At 34.8% G+C, this 19,636-nt stretch overlaps 1 protein-coding gene across 1 annotated transcript in view; it reads right to left on the bottom strand.

The window, feature by feature from the left end:
- LOC146001786 (uncharacterized) overlaps window positions 1-7,094 on the bottom strand; it is a 38,688-nt gene extending 31,594 nt beyond the window's left edge. The window contains exon 1 of the mRNA XM_083139507.1: window positions 7,024-7,094. Within this exon, the coding sequence (XP_082995633.1) occupies window positions 7,024-7,059 (36 nt within the window). The 5' untranslated portion in view covers window positions 7,060-7,094. The remainder of the gene's footprint in view (window positions 1-7,023) is intronic.
- Window positions 7,095-19,636: the final 12,542 nt, after the last annotated feature.

Genomic DNA, 19,636 nt, shown 5'->3' with positions numbered 1-19,636 from the left:
CTCATTTCATACCACGTGGTTACAATGCAGAAATTACAATCGACAGGTACATTATAAAATCTACCTTTTGTAACTTGATATTTACCTCTTTTGAAGTACTGTTGCAATGCATTGTCAATAGTAAGAGCCTTGACATATACTGGAAGAAATATGCGATGGAAAATAGAAGAATAGCTGTTGAGTTTGGCATTCCATGGTTACTACTTTCTGACAAAATACTCAATACATGATACAGATTCATCACAAGAGAGAGGAATATTGATAGTAAATCACATAAAATAGGAAGGCCTAAGACCAAATTCAGAAGCTCAACTATATCTGTAAGTGTGTTAAATGCATTATGGAATACTTTGATGGCATTCTCAAAGCAAACATTACTTGTTGCGAGATCTGAAATCTTATGGGTACAATGAAACTTGGAATCAGTATCCTTTGCCTGAAAATAATCAGTTAAAGCAATGATTTCAATGTTGATATGAGAATACCTCTGATATAAAATATATACGAAATCAGTATAGTAAACTTCGCTTACCCAGGCAACACATAAGGGAAATGAAAATGAAATTGCAAATGCTGGATTGAAACTATGGACGTTATTTGCATATGAAAAGCAGAAGTTAACAGAGACGAGTAGTATAGTAGAAAATATTAGCATCAATTTGAAATACCAAAGTCTGAGAAAATGTTTGCAAAATTCTGGCCCTAATACAAGCTTGTCACCAATTTGATCAATCTGTGATAAAATATAAAAAATAGACTTTCGCTTTACAAGAAAACTGCCAACATACAATAATGCTGTTATAATTCTCAACACATAGGTCACAAAATAAATATACATGCTCCATGTTGTACCTACATTTAGAAATGTTGAAAATTCAACATTAGTCTGGAAAAACAAAATTATTTCAACCATGCAGCATGCAAGTACCACAGAAGTGAATAAGCTATGTACAAGGAGTAGGTTGACTATGCTAATGGGAGGGTTTCCATTATTGTTGTATGTAAAATGGAAAATACCAAATGCTGTGAAAAAGTATCTTAGTGGACCATGAAAAATACAAACATGATGATGCATCATGGAGCTTTGCAAAGAATAAATACACAAAATTTACAGAAATTATATCTTGAAAATATATATAGGGCTTCTCACAGACTAGTTGAAAGCAAAAGCAAAATATGAAAGAGTGGCTGTGAAAAAGCATTAATCTTACATGACAACTAAAAAAATAGTATCATGTTATTGACACATTTGTATACAAGACAGTCTCTTGATGGAAAGTAGAAATTGGAAAAAAGTTATCACAACCATTTTCTGGAAAATGAATTCTGTCATGTTAGAAGGAACAGCTGACAAATGAAAACATCATAATTGACATTGAAGCAATCATATTATCATTGTCAACAAGACTACATTTATTGATTGTCATACCAATTAAGGAGATGGAAAAAATTCCAAACATCTCAAAATGAGAGCAGTCGTAAAAAGCAAGGGACCGTCAACAAACAAACCAAACTCTACTCCAACTACATGTTGGTATTGCTAATATACATATATTTTTTTTTTCCACTTTTGAAACCTACATGTAGCAGTCATTTTTTCTAAAATGATCCTCATTACTAGTGTGCAACTGTTATCATATATAGGGTGCAGCAATGAATCATGCAATTTTAAATACTCTACAATAAAGAAAAAATAATGCATAATACATTCAAAACATACATGATTAAGTTAAATAAACTAATTTATTTACTGAAGAAGAAATATCAAAAGAAAATAAAGATATAGTCCTACAAAAACATTACTACGATGGCCTGCATTTCGATCCAGACACACTATATTAGTAAGGTAGGAATTTGAGCCATCTCTTCTTCCTGGATCCAATCTTTAAGTTCATTGAGGGTGCATGAGGGTTGGTTGGAAGACTTTTTCTTTCAATTACCCCAAAGACAATAATCACATGCGGACAGATCTGGTGATCTGGTGGGTCAAGGAATATCTCCAGTTGTTGTTTTTGTAATATAATTTTTCAGATAATGCCTGCTGTGCACCATTCTATGACTTCATCATAATTAAACTGTAAAACAGGTTCTGCAAGATGGCGGTAGTCACGTGCTAGCTATATCCAGCATTGCACAATCGGCTGATTCATTGTTGCACCCTGTATTTACATAATACACAGTAAACAACTTAATATATATTTTGTATATATAACATATCTTTTTACATATTTAAAATCGGGTTTCATAATACCACATTCATATTTTAGAAATAAAGGTAAAGCCAATCTATATGAATTGCATCAGGCCTTGAAGAAATATATGCAGTGTGAAAGTAAGGTCTAAAACAGTCTTGATCTGTCGCAGTGAAGGTGGTATGATCAGCATAATGCTCTGTTTTTCCCCTCCTCCATGGGCTACCACCATGAGCCTAGTCATTAAAGACTAGGTGAGCCCCAGAGCCACTTCATTCAGGGACATTGTTGAGAAAATCCCACCTCAGATTACTCACCCCACGAACCGAACCTGTTACCCATTCTGGCTATCAGGTGCTCTACTGGCAGGATCACTGAGGGTCATAAATGTCTTACAAAAATTAATTTACAATTATTATCTTTTGGCTTGAATTGTTTATATGAAATAATTAGAATTTAAAAGATACCTGTAACTACAGTAATAATACCTATACATAGATAGAAACAGTCCATGATTTAACACTTTATTTTTCTACATAGAAATCAAATCAAAGGGTAATATTACAACATGGTAAGTGTAACATCAATGATATAACTGGATTGATAAAATCAGTTATTATAGTTAACGTAGTACAATGATAGTGTCTGTTTGTATCAATCCACGTTAACACACATATATTTAACAATTGGATTTGTCGCAAGTGAAAATCTTATCATTTTACTAGTATTACAGACAAGATACATCTCATGGCAATTTTGTGGTCCCAGGTTCGATACCGGGTGGAGACTTATAGTGGTTCTGATCCCACTTTAAGCTGTAGGTGCAGTCCCGATTAGCCTTACTGTGCATAAAGTGGACTAAAACACCAAATCAATCAATCAATGATGGCAATTTTGCATGCTACAAATGCAAACATTGGATAACAAATTGCATTTCTCTGCCATCTAGCAGTAACTCGGCAAACAAAATGATCTTTTACTTTGGGTATACAGTTCAAGTGTTTTTGTTTGTTTGTTTTACACATTAATTATATCAACAAAATTATGAATTATCCTCAAAAATCGAAATTATGGCACAATCGTCGTAATATATAAAAAAGCACCTTCCAAGGAGAGAATACTGTAGAAGAACCTGACCAGCTTTAAAATAAATATGCCTTTGTGGCACATGTATTGCTATTAAAATTACTTGCATATTAACACTTACCTGTTGTGAGACAGTGCCGCTGTATGTAGTCACAAGTACAAGTCTTAACATATACAAAAGAAAATACAGCATGGAAAATGTCAGAAGATGTATTGGAGCAGTCAGTATGTGAGTTTGAATTTCTACTATGATACTTACTGCAAAATAAAAGTTTGACACTACAGAGATAAAAATTGACAGTAGATCACACAAAATAGGAAAGCCTAAAACTGAGATTAAATGATCAACAATTTCGGTAAGGGTGTTGAATGAATTGTGAAGTACTTTAATTCGATCTTCCAAGCAAATTTCATGCATGTCATTTATTATGAGATTTGATATGCTTTGACTACACTGAAAACCAGAATTTTCGTGCTGAATTTGAAGTTTCTGAAGATAGTCAGCCAAATCAATAATCTCACGGTTGATGCGAGAATACATGTGGTACAAAACATACACAAAATCTGTATAGTAGCATTCAGTTATTAAACAGACAAATAAGGAAAAGGAGTGAGCAACTACAAACATCACTACATTATAGGGTATTCTTCCGTTCAAATGAGTGAGCCAATAGTCAATACCGAAAAGTATGAATACAAGAAGTATCATCACAACCTTCAATAATGATTGTATAAAGAAGTAAATGCAAAAATTTGAGTCTAATATAAGTTCTTTCTCCATTTGATTAAGTTTTTGAACAATTGACACCATTGTCTTTTGCTTCAGAAGAAAACTGCCAACATATAAAATCGATGTTATATTTCTCAATAACAGAGACATGAAATAACTATAAGTGCTCCATGCAGTACCCAAGGTTGCAAATATTTCAATCTCAGTATTGGCATGACAGAATGTAGCCATAGTACCCAGAGAGAAAACAAAAACGAAAAAGCAATGTGCAAGAAGAAACTTAGATATGTGTATAGATGTAGAATTGGCATTATGTTTGCACACAAAATAATAAATTCCAATGATGACAGAGACATATCTCACTGGACTGTGAAGTATACAAACATGAAACATGTTTAATGTCATACTACTTGTAAAGTAAACTTGAAAGAATTACCAAACCTAACCCTTCGTAATAGTATTTGGCACAAGTTATTTTACGTCTTTGGAATGAATGGATGAAAATAAAGTGAACATATTGAAATTCGTTTCATAAGAGAAGATATTCCATTAAAATATTTGTAGATTCAAGATGCTACAACCTAATTTAGGTAAAAAGGAATATTGATTTTACCATGTTTTCTTTGTAAACAAAGAAAAATAATTGAATTCACTGCTTTCGTTTTTCCATTTAGAAATTGCTAATACATAATTGCAATAAAACTAGTGTGTTCATGGTATTAAAAGCTCTTCTCTCAAAAAGGTCACTTTTTCTTTGAATGGCCAATATTTGTTTATGCGTGTGTGCAAAATGTTACTGTGAAGCTCCAATGTATAAGTGATTAATCTTGTTGCTTTGATATAAGATGTCAGTATCTGTACAAAGTTAGTAATTGGTAAGAACAAAATAAATGTAACAAGGGGTATATGTTGGATAATGAAGTTCTATTTAAAGTTTCATTCAAATTAACTTCTACAGAATTCTAGTAAATGATTATTATTATTATTTTCAATATTGTTAAGAACAATCGTTGCAACTGATTTTAAGTACAATTTAAAGTAGAGACTACATTACTGAATTCAATCCCCACTAAAAATTGAACAAGGCATTTCTTAATTTCTCTGATTTATTTTAAAACTTTTCAAAATTTTTAATAACTTAAGATACTGACAAAAAGATTTGTTACATGAATTCAAGTTGTCACAACAAATTATATAAAATAGGCCCTAATCTAATATAGTACCAATAATAACATTAATAGGATTAACTTTTCTGAAGTGCTGTTGCAATGAGAAACCTTAATACATACAACAGAAGCTAAAGCAGGCACTATGTCATAATAGTTTCAGGGAAATTGCAAGTCATGAGTTAAAACAATTTATAATAGAAATAATGATTTTGTCAACAAGGCAAAAAATATTGACACCATATAGTGGTGAAGCTGTGAAAACAAAGCTACCTGAAAAACAACTATCTTCTGATATTTGTAAAAAGCACAAAAGTAAATTGTTTAATATTTTGACTGGGCCAATGAGTTTACGTTTTAAGACCACTTTATGCACAGTAAGGCTATAATCGGGACTGGACCTACAGTTTAATGTGGGATCCGAACCACTGTGCAAATGGCCTCCACAGGGTATCGAACCTGGGACTTTTATCCTCTTGTGGACCATTGTACTACATATAAGTATTGTTGTATTGACACATCACTTGCCTCCTATCGTAAGACATAAAGCTTAATAGTTAACATGGGAGAATACGCTATTGGTGTCCAGAGGCTGGGTGAACCCCAAAGCTGCCTTATGCAGGGACATACCACCTTCCCAGGAAATCAAACCTCAACATTCTATGTGGCAGTCAGGCACATTACCGACTGGACTACCACATCTTCCAGAAAACAAGAAATATATGTATAATTAATTTTCTTCATGTACTGTTAACAGCAGATTTCTTGTCTTTTATTAAAAATGATTAGCATTTGGATGTACTTATGAGGTGATATATTGATACAAATGGATAATAACAAACCAATTCCTACTAGACAACACTTGGAGTTAATCTTTGTACACACTAATTGAAGATACAGACCAAACAATTATTAGAGGTCGTATACTTAAGAAGCAATTGCACTAATGTAGATGGTGCAGGCAGATAGTGCTAGTGGCCAAGTTTGTTGCAGAAGTACTGTTCTGTAATATGTATTGTATGATTAAAATGGATAAGAAAAATGGTGTATGGAACTTTGAACATTGCATGATTAACACAGACATTATTTGAAATGTTTATAGTTTTATGGGTCCAGCACCATGGCCATGCAGTCAAAGGCACTGGCTCAAGTCTCGAGTGCAGGTTCGAGACTCCTGGGGGAAATGTAACAACTTTTCTCCTGAGATTTCAACCTGTATATAGGACCGTTGGCTACCCACTGTCATGAGGAAATTGGGGAGCTATGAATGAGTAGTACAACCCGATTATGGAAACCTACAACAATGACTGGGTTGACCACAAAATAATAAATCCCAGGTTGACCACACGTCACCCTGTAACTCGTTGGATTACTGTAACTCATTGGATTATCTCCCACTTCAGCAGGTGGGAGTGAGGTCGGCAGTCACTAGGTAAATCCTGACCCTCACGGGCTGATGCGCCATGGTTTTATATAGTTTCATGAAATCACTGTGAACGGGTGAAAGAGCTAAAAACTTCTAACAGCAAGACCTCCTCTGTCTTACAAGAAAGGTGGATAAGAGGTGCCACAGATGACTCAGAATATAAAGTTACCACGAAGGTCACAGGTGCAGAATGAGAGCTGATTATAAAGCACCCTTAATAGCTTGTCATGTTACTCCATTCATTGAACTTTGGTACAGGTGCACTATTGTAGCCGATGTTCTCTTTATTGACTAAGGTAGTGTATATATTAAAATGGATATTCAATGTATATTGCATAAATATATATTTCTACAATTGGAGAAAATATATTGACCCATCTCTAATTTAAACACATGAACAAAAAGGATATAAATACTATTTACCTGTTTTGAACAACTGTTGCAGCACATGGTGATCATCAGTAATCTTAATGCATATAAAAGAAGGTACAGCAGGCAAAGTAATATTACAGTTTTGGGTAACTGGTAGAAGTCATTAGTTAAAATAATTATAATAGAATACACATTTATCAACAAGGAAGAGAATAATGATGCCATACCACATAGCACAGGTAAGCCATAAATGTGATTTAAAACTTCAACAATGTCACCAAGATTATTGTGTAAGCCATGGAGAACCTCCACCCTTTCCATTAAGCTAATCTTATACCCTTTACTGACTACAAGGTTCATATTTCGATGACTGCAGAGAAATCTAAATCTTTTCTTCCTATTTGCACGCTTTGTGAGATATCTGTCTAAATCAGCAATTTCTCTGTTAATATAAGAATATCTTTGATCCAAAATATAAACTAAATCTGTATATAGAGATTCTCCTGTTAAGCAAACAATGAAAGGTAACATGTAAGTGCCTATAAGCAAAGCACGTGACATATATTTTAAAACAACAACAGTAACAAGAAAATTGCATAAGAGATATGTAGTCGAAACACACATGAGAAATGCTTTTAGCCATGATTGTTTTAAGAATTGTTTGCACATATCTGACTCAACTGTTATTTTCTTGCCCATTTGGTGATATTTCCATACAAGAGAGGATAATATATCTCTTTTGAGAAGAGTGGAGGAGATATAAATTATTGAAGTTGCACTAGTGGACATAACAGGAAAGAAATAGGCAAACACATTTAATCTGGAACCCAATAAAGTATATAATTTTATTTCCACTTGCTGTGGAAGTATTATAACTAAGAGAGTAGTACAGAAAAGCAAAGTTACAAGCAACAGCAAGCTGTACAACAACAAATACTTTGATGCACGAAGGGTTTTTGAACTGCCTCTTGCCTTACATACAAAAGGAAAAATTCCCAATAGTGTGGCAATATGTCTCGCTGGACTGTGGATCAAGCAAAAGTGAGAATGCTGAAGATGCATAATCTGCCAAATTTCACCTTATAAGTTAATAAGAATAAGAAAAGTATATTAGTCTTATATCAGCCAGTGTCTTAAAATGATAGAACACACTATCTTCAATAAAAGCAATTAAATTATATTTTCTTGCATTGTGAGGTTATATTCAATTCAAGGTTAAAACTGAAAACCGATTAAATAATATTTTAGATCTAGAAACAGCATGACACTCCCTAAGTAATAAGTTCTGACAAACACAACCATAATTGTATTTTCAGTTTGTTTGATTAATTCTGGAAATTTCCTATTGACACTTTAATGGGTTTCTAATTTATTAATAAAATTAATTCTTGTCTATTGTTCAAACTTGCTGAAGAAATAATAAAAAAAAATGAACTGTAAATTGTTAGTACCACAGTAGATGTAATAAATAATTTCAGCCAAGAAAATAGATTTTCATTTTCTTCTAGCTGCAGTGTGTTCTAAGGATGACCCAGAAACATTCAAAACAGTGCCAGTATGAATAAATGTTCAATGCTTGGAATTTTTGAAATTTTAGTCATAGATTGCAGAAAAAAACGGTCAATGGCACCCACAAATTTTTTTCCTCAGGAGGGGGGGGGGGCAACAGTGGTGAAAGTGGGAGGCATGAGGGGTATGCTATCTGCCAGTTAAGAAAATTCATGTACCCCCAACTAGGATACTTTCCATAGGCATCCTTCCATCCATCTTGCCCTTCAGTCATAAAAATTGATATTTTACCTTTTATTATTATTAAAAATCATAAAATTTAAGTATAGTTGAAAATACCTTGGCTCTGTTTGCCAGGTTCAGACTTGAGTCCACTATTTTAATAGAAACTGGATTCGACTTGCTTCTTTTCCATAAACATCAGATGAACAATTCATTGTCTTTTTGTACTTTTTCACGGTGCACAGAATCTGCTGTTTTTCATGCTACAATTTCACCATTAGAATCATATGAATTTTTCCCAGACATCTTGGGGGGGGGGGCAGTAAGTGCCCCCACCATCCTCCTTCTGCCGGCACCTTGCAAAAGACCACCAAATGTAGTTGCTAGGTGTAAACAAGGCATAGCCAAATCAGCAGTGTTTTTAGAATTTGGGGAGAAAAGTCTCTGGGAAGACCACAAATAGATACAAAAGCCCTTCTACAACAGTGTGAGACAGTGAGAAAGGCATAGTGAAGCCAGCCTGCATAGGGTGTGTAAACCTTCATAAAAAATCCTGATCCTCCAAGTATGGGGGTTCGCAACCCCACACAGTAACACAAAATGTTTCAAAATCGTGAAGTAAGTCTTGGAATGGAAGTAAAGGGTGGAAATGATAAGGTAGTGGAAAATGAAAATTAATTTTGGCACATGAAATGTAAGAACATTGCAAACCAGGAGCAATATCATGATTAATAAAATTACTTTCAAAACACAAGATAAGTGTATCAGCTATACAGAAAACAAGGTATAGACAAAATCAGAACAGTACAATCTGCTATTGTCGAAAGGAAGGAGAGAGAAGAGAATTTGTAGTAGCATTTATAAAATGATTTATTTTGATTCATTGATTTGATTTATTTTCCTTAGCTTTTTGTGCCCCTTTTTGGCTAATTTGTGAAGATGGGGATGAGTGATGATATGATGAAATTGATGGACACTTATAAACATCCATGCCCAGGCTGGGATTCGAACCCAATCCCCCTGGTGCCGTAGCACGATGTGCTAATCACTACGCCACGGAGGCTGGCTGATTTATTTTGGTTTATTTTACTTTACATTTCTGCCACTTTTTGGATAATCGCGAAGATGAGGGAGGATAAGTGATGATACAATGAAATTGATGAAGGGACACTTACAAAAAACATCCGTGCCCAGACTGGGATTTGAACTCAGGGCCCTTGGCATGTTGTAGTGTGACCACAAGCAGCCAAAAGTATCCATGCCCCTTCCCTTTAATCCCCTCAACTCGGACCATAAGGAAGCATGACCCACTCTGCAAACTCGATGAGGTCAATTGATCTGATTGATAACCTGAGAGAATGTATTTGTCGTTTGTCATAAGGAAAGCTTCAAAACTTACTTCAAAGGGCATATATTCTCTCTACTGCTTAAACATACTATAACTCGGTTAACAGTATATTTTTAGAAGGCAAGTTTGAAAGCACTGGTTTCAAATAAAAGACAAGCTAACAGTTGGGCTGAAAAGTTCGTAGGCTAACATAGTAAAAAATATTTTTTTGACAAAATTCGATTTTATTATTCAATATAGTTGCCTTTGAGGGCGATACAACGATTATAGCGGTCATACAATTTTTCAATGCCATTTTTATAGTACGATTTCTCTTTAGCCTCAAAATAGGCCTCAGTTTCGGCGATTACCTCTTCATCAGTGCTAAATTTCTTTCCAGCGAGCATTCTTTTAAGGTCTGCAAACAGGAAAAAGTCACTGGGGGCCAGATCTGGAGAATATGGTGGATGGGGAAGCAATTCGTAGTCTAATTCATATAATTTTGCCATCGTTTTCATTGATTTGTGACACGGTGCATTGTCTTGATGAAACAGCACTTTTTTCTTCTTCAAATGGGGCCGTTTTTTCGTGATTTCATCCTTTAAACGCTCCAACAACGCTATGTAATAATCTCAGCTATCTCGATCAACTTCACTTTACGATCATTTAAAATTATTTTGTGGACTTTTTTGATGTTTTCGTCGGTAACAGCCTCTTTGGGGCGTCCACTGCGTGCATCGTCTTCGATGCTCATTTCGCCTCGTTTAAATTTAGCAAACCACTTCTCAACGGTTGATTTTCCTGGTGCAGAGTCCGAATAATGTTTATTAAGCCAAGCCTTGGCTTCAACAGTATTCTTTTTTGCCAAAAAGCAATGCTTTATTAACACACGAAATTCTTTTTTATCCATTTTTTCACAATAACAAAAGCTGCTTCACTCACAATGCTATATCTCACGAACTAATTATCCGGCAGCTGTGAAATTTATACACGTATCTTTTGAAGGTTAGTACTAAGTAAAAATCACATGGATTTAATTCTAGTAACGCCATCTATGAGTCAGCCTATGAACTTTTCAGCCCAACTGTTATACTTTAAAGTAAAATATAGCTTACGCCTTGTGCCAACATTATGACGATAAATAAGTGATTATTTTCCCCCTTACATTTATGTAGTCATAGAACCTCTGTGTGTTGTGGCATTTGTCCGAGTTGCTACAAATTATCAAATAAGAGAAAGATGCTACGTTTCAGGCAAGGAGTATGAGAACTCTTCTACACCCAGGATTTGCTGGGTATAATTAATAGTCTCAGTTAGTTTACCCTAACTAGAAACTAGTTAGTACTAGTGACTCAACACATTTAAAAGACACTTCCACTAAGAATCTTACAATGCACATGCCTTGCAAAGTTGAATCCTTCAATTAGATTCCAACTGCTATTTGCAGCAGATTAGAAAATAATCACAAGATTACTTACCAATAAGTCTTGGAAAAACCCAAACTTAAACTTACATTAATGTCATCTTTCATATTTTTTTTGATAACCCAACAGAAAGAAAATAATCTCTATCTTTTCCCATTATTACCAACCCACTTATTTTTTCGGAGTTGCCAACCTTGCACAGAAAATTATCATACCTAAATGTGTGATAACACTAGATATCTTTTATGACCATACATGGCCATGTTATACAATGAATGAATAACATTGGGTCAAACGAACATGTACGTAAATTAAACAGAGAACTAAGAAGTATTTTGCTATGACATAACTTGGGTTGTTGCAAACAGTAGTATTTGATTGAAAATAGATGTAACAATAACTGTTGTAACTAAATTTGAAATTTCTCTCCCCTCTCTCTATATCTCTCTCTCACACACACACATATGCTTACTTGCACATACATATTTACCTGTGTTGAAGTCTTGTTGCACCATGTTATCACCATTACAAGTCTCAAACAATGGAAAACAGTATACATTGAAGAAATAACAGTATATCTTGTTGATATGCATGCACGCCGACTACGTTTGTGTTCCGGGGCTCGAGCACCCACATAAATAATCTTGTGGGTGCGCCGCACCCACAAGATTTTTAGTTTGATAAAAACAAAATAAAATAAATATTTCTCACTTGCCATTATCAAAAAATAATAAGCAATTAAAACATTGAGATGGAAGTTAAAATTTCTAACGTCTAAAACATAATTGTTTCAAATGTGTTTGTGCAAAAGTAATCAAGCAACACATTCCCCCTTCGTTGCCTGTCTCTGGCCAAGTCAAAGGCAGTCTCCACAATAACAATGGAAGTATATTGACATTACCAAAATTGCAAACAAATTCATCAGTGCAAATGACGTAAGAAGGAATGTGTTTTGTATTGAAAGTTAACATGCCATGATTATTATTATTATTTGTACATAAAGTTAGTCATTTTGTAGTTTCTGTTCACAACAAAATCCTTGCATAGTTCTTTCTGCAATATAATTAAAATTATTTGCATTTATGAAGATTTTTTTCATTTTAATTTGTATGAATGTGGTATTTTCTGTTAGTAACGTGTTGATAATATCATTGCCTCTTGGAATCATTGTGCATGTAACTTGTTTAAAGTATACAATACTTGATAATTACAGATCTAACCGCCATTGATATGCACCCACAGAAATTTTGGAAAGTCGGCACTCTTGTTGATATGTAAGAATTTATACCGCCAGAAAAAATATTTATTAAGAAATACAAACTTAAAGTAAGAGAGAGAAATATTGACAGCATGTCACACAGAAGAGGTAGACCAAAGATAGAATTCAACCCATCAACAATATCAGAGAGAACATTATATGCTGAGTGAAGTCTTCCAAGTTGTTCTGAACAATCAAAATTACGATTTTCTGCAAGATTGACAATTTGATGATTAAGGGGAAAACCTAACCTACAAGTCTTTCTTGATTGCTTTTGTAGGATCCCAGTTTTCTTGATGATTTCCTGGTTGATAAGTCTGTACTTTTGATGTAAAATATATGTGAAATCTGTGTATAAAGCTTTCGCTGCAGAGCAAATGAATGAGGGAAATAACAGAACAAATGCAATTAAAGTATATGGACTGTTTGTACATATTTGCATTGCACCAAAAATGGTTAATATAGTCCCAAAAGTAAACAACATGAAAATCAGTTTCACCCATGCCAATATTTGAAAATTTCTGCAAAATTTCTGTTGCAGTACTAATTCATTCTCTAGCAGAAGAAAGTTCTGGAGAACAGCATGTAAAGTTTCACTTTTAAAACTGCAATGAGCACTAAATAATATTGAGGCGACAATAGATATTGTAATAATAATAAAATATGCCAGCATGTTCCATGAGGAACTCATTAGTTGGGCTACCTCTTGTTGTAAGTAATTGGAGTGAACAATAAATAGGATAATGAGGCATGCTAGCAGGAATGCCAGTATGATTAAGACATGGAGAAAGATATACTTAGAATTATATATAATTCTATTACTATTGGCTTTAAATAGGAATGGAAAAATTCCAACTAATACTGCAATGCATCTAACTGGACTATGTATTAAACAAATATGAGAAGAGTGGAAATGCATAACTATTGTTCTATATTGCTGCTAGGAACATGAATATTTAGATTGTTTAGTTGATAAGGCTATAGAACAAATAACAATTATGGAATATAATCAAATATTTCACTGTACAGCCATAGAAGATATCTTGATGCATATCACACAATCTCTATCAAGAACTTTGCCTGAAAAACCAACATAATATTCCTAATGGTGACAGTTAATTTTAGAAAACTAAAAACAGAATCAAATTTGACACATTAATCGAATTGACTTTATTTCACAATTACTTTCATGTCATTAAATGGGTCATTGTGCTTTACAATGACAGTGTTATTTGTCTTCACAAACATGACTCCACCCTTAGTACATACAAAATCATTCTACTCGCTAAATTACACAGCATTGGGGTTAACAGCATAACCCATGATTGGTTTGCATCGTACCTTTCTGGTAGGAAGCAGCATGTACAAATCAGAGGCTAAAATAACTATTCCTCTGGGTGGTTAAACATTCGAAATGGAGTTCCCCAAAGAAGCATTCTTGGACCTCTCCTTTTCTCCATTTACGTAATGGACTTACATAAGAGCCTCTCGCATGCGCAGTATCACCAATATGCTGATGATACTCAGATATACATACACAAGGGGTGCGTTCCGAAAGTCTTAACGAAACGAATGCATTCAACGAAAATAACTGGGCTCATGAATCTGGTGAAACCAGTTATTTTACAGACTTATGGGACACGGTTACGGAGCCACGGTTGCTTACAATGCAAGCAGCTCCATAACTAATAAGCTACAAAAGCTACAAAATGCATGCATAACATTCATTTACAAGCTGAAAAAAAGGGACCACATTTCGAAATACTTATTCAATTTGAATTGGCTTAACACCAAGAATCTCGCGAAATACCAATTATTAACTTTAACACATAAAGCACTAGGCAACAAACAGCCTGCATCTCTCTTTGAAAAACTGAACACAAATTCGAGCAGACATGAACATGTAACACGACGAAAAAAAAAATATTGTCAGTCCCAGTACATAATACAACCACCTACGGAAAATCATTTACCGTAACTGCCACTAAAGAATGGAATTCCCTCCCAACCTCCCTAACATCCATCAACAGCCATAAGCTATTTAAAAATAATCTCAAACAGTATCTACTGGCAAGGCAGCGAAATACTTAATCACGAGCAACTTTTCATTCATAAAAATACTCACTGTAACATTTTATTTACATATAAATCTTATAATTTCATTATTTTATTTGACTTCATTATTATTATTATATTTTTCATAGTTCCAGATTACTGAATATATACAGGGTTAGTCAAAAGTATCGGGACAGGCCAGTAATAACGAGATCCGTGGACGGAGGAAAAAGTGGACAAAGTGTATCGCACCAAACCACACTCCCTGAATGATCTACGGAATCGGATTGTGGACGAAACAAGAGGACTTTCTCGGGATATGCTACAACGTGCACTTTGCAGTTTTTACGATCGGTTGACATAGTATTGTCAGACAGTCGACGGGAAGCAGTGTGAGCACTTGCTTTGAGGCATTCTGTAAGTCAATGTCATGTTTTCTTGTTCACGCTCTCTGTAATATGCAGTGTACGGTTACCCACAAGAATACAGTAAACAATTCTTTCAGACAAATCTCATGTTTTGCAGTCTAACGTAGCACACCCTATCTCTTCCACGAATGGCGATAGGTCCAAAATTAGTTCGGATTGTCATTTGTGGGACGATTCTAGCCTAAATTGATGTGTCATACATAGCCCTTTCCATTTGAAAATATTGTGTGACATCCAATATGGCGGAATCCAAGTTGGCTGCCATTCCATTCAATGCAGTTTCCGCACCAATACCCACTTGCAACATGTGATTTTCCTCTGTCCACGGGTCTCGTTATTACTGGCCTGTCCCGATACTTTTGACTAACCCTGTATGTATATGTACTAAAACAAAAGCAACAAACATTAGATACCTATGTTTAACAATTTATAGGTAAATTTGTTTTTCTTTTTCATTATCTATACATATATGCGTATATACCTATATATTTAATTGTTCTTATTTGTATTGATATGTAATCCTTTTCATGTTTTTATTTTTTTCTCAATGTATACTCTTTATTCCATTGTATTAATCTCCCAGACAAGGGTCTGTTGTAAGAACGGCCGAAACACGCCCGCTCCAATCAAGGCGATTTTATTATTATTAAAACAAGCAAAGAAAATTGAAACAGACTTCAGCAACACTTGTTACTACAATATTTGTTTAATGTGCTGCAGATTCATGTGTACATTCTTTAGCTCACATTAGAACCCTCAAATTATAAAATACTTGTAATAATTTTGTAACTAAACTCTTCATTTTCTTAAAGTCTGATATTACTTACCTATCTATGAAACCAGGCTTCTACCAGGGATTCTTACATTTGTTCTATTATGAACCATGACGCTGCTATCACTTCATACATGGCCTCTTCCTTCTCTTTTTGCCACACGGATTTCATTCAAGAGCTTGTCTGATGATGCTTTTTGATGTTTTCTTAGTGCATCACCAATTACTTTCACTATATGCTCATGTATATGCATGGTGCCATTAGTAACAGCAAGGGTTTGTTTGAACTAGGTCCCTGTTTGGAAAAGTGAAAATATTTCATTTCTCCCAAAATTCTACGCATACACATCTAAAAGTTTTTACAACCACTTGAGTGATAATGATTTCTCAAAATTTTCAGGACACTTCATAATTTGCTTTCACAATAAAATTATTTATGGTAATTCTGACCATTTATCCCATCATCTACACATACTAGCACAAGAATGGGATGGAATTTTTGAATAAATTTATATCTCATCCTACCTAGTTCTACCTGGGAGGAAGTGGCGTTTGTTTATCCAAAATTTCCATTCTAGGGGCATGGTAAAGCTTCTAGAAGAGTGGAAATAATATGCTAATTCACACATACAGTTCTCCATAAGAACAATCTGAAATTATTGCTGCCATATTTTGTAGTCCTCAGACTTTCTGTAGTACATATGCTCACTACCAATGGAAATATATCCATAATGTACATTGTTTTCTTTTCATCCTTCTATTTGAATGTGATTATGACTGCACAAGAAATGAATGAAAAAAAATATTATACGTGTTTTGGAAGCATGAAGTCCTGTGCAGTGGTATCCCTGGTTCATTGTGTATTTTCCTATTCAATTCAGCAGGCCACCATGGTGGAGTGGTTATCTCATCGTGCTACAATGCCAGAGGTCATGGATATTAAGTGCTAAATTTTGAATCTTACTTATTAATCATTCGGTGAAATACAAATGGATTCAAAATATGTTTTCATCACCAAGTTACAAAATGCATTATTTTCCCTATTCGTACTTCCATGTAGCATTAAAACTGGGGATGGGGAAATATTATTGGTAGCCATGCATGCTGGGTGTTCAATTCACGATCTCGTGATCAAATATTTGGGTCCCAGCCAATCTCCTTGAACTTCTCTTAATTCAAAATAAGAAAAATACACATAATCAGTACTTTATCACTATTGTCCTACAAAAGGTATATCGTTAAAGTTGCTAATAAGTTTACTGGCCCATTATTTCAATAACCAAGGGACAAATTTGCCATTTTGTTACTGTTTATGAATACAAAATTTAATTCGCTTTCTGGTTTACAAAATTAATTTCAAATGTGTGGCATCTTTTTTTAAAGTCAGAACAATAAAATTGAAAAATGTACGAGTTTTTGTACTTACAAGCAGTGGCGAAGCATCCTAAGAGGACCGGAGGCTGTTGTCTATTGTGGATTTTATTAGCTATAATTTTAATAAACAATGTTTAACATAAGAAAACTGAAATTTTTATGTTTTATGATAGTTACCACAAATTTCCACCCCAGCCTGGTTCTCGATCTTTGCATACAGTGAGGCACCTTTGCAAGGGACTCATCTGGCCCAATAAGATCCTTTCTAGTTCATGCAGGAAGTCTAATTTCAGGGTAGAACATGCATACAATATACAGCACGAGGTTGGCATCATGGTGCTTCCTACTAGGGTGAATAGACTTCCTGCAATGTTCATTGCCAGACACATAGAAATTCCTTGTAAAACATAAAACACTAAACTGATCTTAACCACAGATTTTACTTTAATATTATCATCTTATGACTCAGAAGATACAGCGAGTCTGAAAAGTAACTGCAGTGCAGTGAGAAAATAAAAATAAAAGAACGTGTGAAAAAGTGATAAATTGGAAAAGACATTGCACTGAGAGAGTTAGAGACTAGTACGATGATGCGAGTCCCACATGGCATTACTGAGGATTGGTTCCAACAAGATGGGGCTACTGCACACACGGCTGGGGCATCACTCCATTTTTTGGAATAATTTTTTGGTGATCGCATAATCTCCCGTCGACTCTGGCCTGCTAGGTCTCCAGACCTCACTCCCCAAGATTTTTTTGTGGGGCTCACTCAAGGGACAGGTATACAAAAACAATCCTCACACACTGACACACCCAGCACAATGGACAGATAACTCCAGCAAGCCTCCATAAAGTGTTTAACAATATGCAGCATCGTGTGCAGACATGTCCAAGTCAGATAACATTTCCAGCATCTCCTGTAGAGAAAACTGCACTGCCATAAGTACAACTTCAAATTCACTTCAACATTTCCACTGCACAGTTACTTTTCAGACATGCTGTATTACTGTGTCATTTAGTGCTACTTAATGAAGAATTTAGTAGGGATATACTTAACTGAATGTTGCAACTTTCATGTTGCTATTGTAGTTTTTGTTTGCTTGTACAAGCTTTGCAGGTTTTGTGATAGAGCAGCCCCAAACTGAACTTCACCCACAAATAAAGAAATTCTAATTCCAATAATAAGGTATTAGACAAGTGAAGGGATGTGGTCGGTTTGAATTTGAATTTTAAAATTTCAGGGTGCGTCAATAGTTGGGATATTATATGCGGACCAGCCCTTCAACGTAAATAAAATCTTGTTACATATTTATAAGCTGATGCTGTAAAGGGGAACTCAGCACATGACAAAACATCCCTACAAGTAACAGTACTACGATCACCCCTTACACACAAAGGATGTAGGGTTGGTATTCACGTGCAGGTTATTTGCACAGCATTTGTGCATGTAATATGAGGCACGGACCAAATGAGAAAGTGCTACATGCAATTTGCCAATTACCTTTTCTAATGTGTGGAAAAGCACCACCACCAGCAAATTTAACAGGTTAAAGAGAGAATAAAGAAGATCAAAATATCCAAAACTGAGAACAAAACCATATTTCTTCTTCTTTTATGTTATTCAACTTGAATACTTAATCAAAAAATCCAAACATGTATTACTGACACTTGTCTACAGAATGAGATTTCAAAAATCTTTTTAGCATTATTTGTTCCAGAGATACACATATTTGAAAATTGTGTGTCTTTTGTAAAAATTCAATATTTGAAAACTCCAATAAGTTGGACAAAATTGATTTTACTAGCGTTGTTCTGCCTCCTGCCCTATAACTTTTTTATTGAGTAAGGGAAGTTTATGATTTTACATTTAAATAAAAATTTAGAATGTCTGCTCTCAGAGGATGTTTTCTGTTTGAGCTAGTGCCACTGACGTCGAAGCAGTAACTTGAAAGATGTTTGATGTGGTTCAAGAAGCATGCTGTGATTGAATTTCCCACTGCGGAAGATGTTCCACCTATCGAAATCGACCGTAGGATGCATGTCTCATATGTTTGATTGATTTGCTTTATTTTACTTTACTTTTTGTGCCACTTTTGGCTAATTTGCGAAGATGGGGATGAGTGATGATATGATAAAATAGATGAAAGGACACTCGCAAACATCCATGCCCAGACCAGGATTCGAACCTGGGACCCCTGGCATCTTAGCATGATGTGCTAACAACTCTGCCACATGTCGTATTTGGGAAGCATGCATTGACGTTAGTATGGTCAGGAGATGGGTGCAAACTTTGAT

Source organism: Lepisma saccharinum, chromosome 17, assembly GCF_977018435.1.
Source record: "Lepisma saccharinum chromosome 17, izLepSacc3.1, whole genome shotgun sequence".
Lineage (NCBI taxonomy): Eukaryota > Metazoa > Arthropoda > Insecta > Zygentoma > Lepismatidae > Lepisma > Lepisma saccharinum.
The sequence above is the reverse complement of the archived record's forward strand: the minus strand, read 5'-3'. Positions and strand labels throughout refer to the sequence as shown.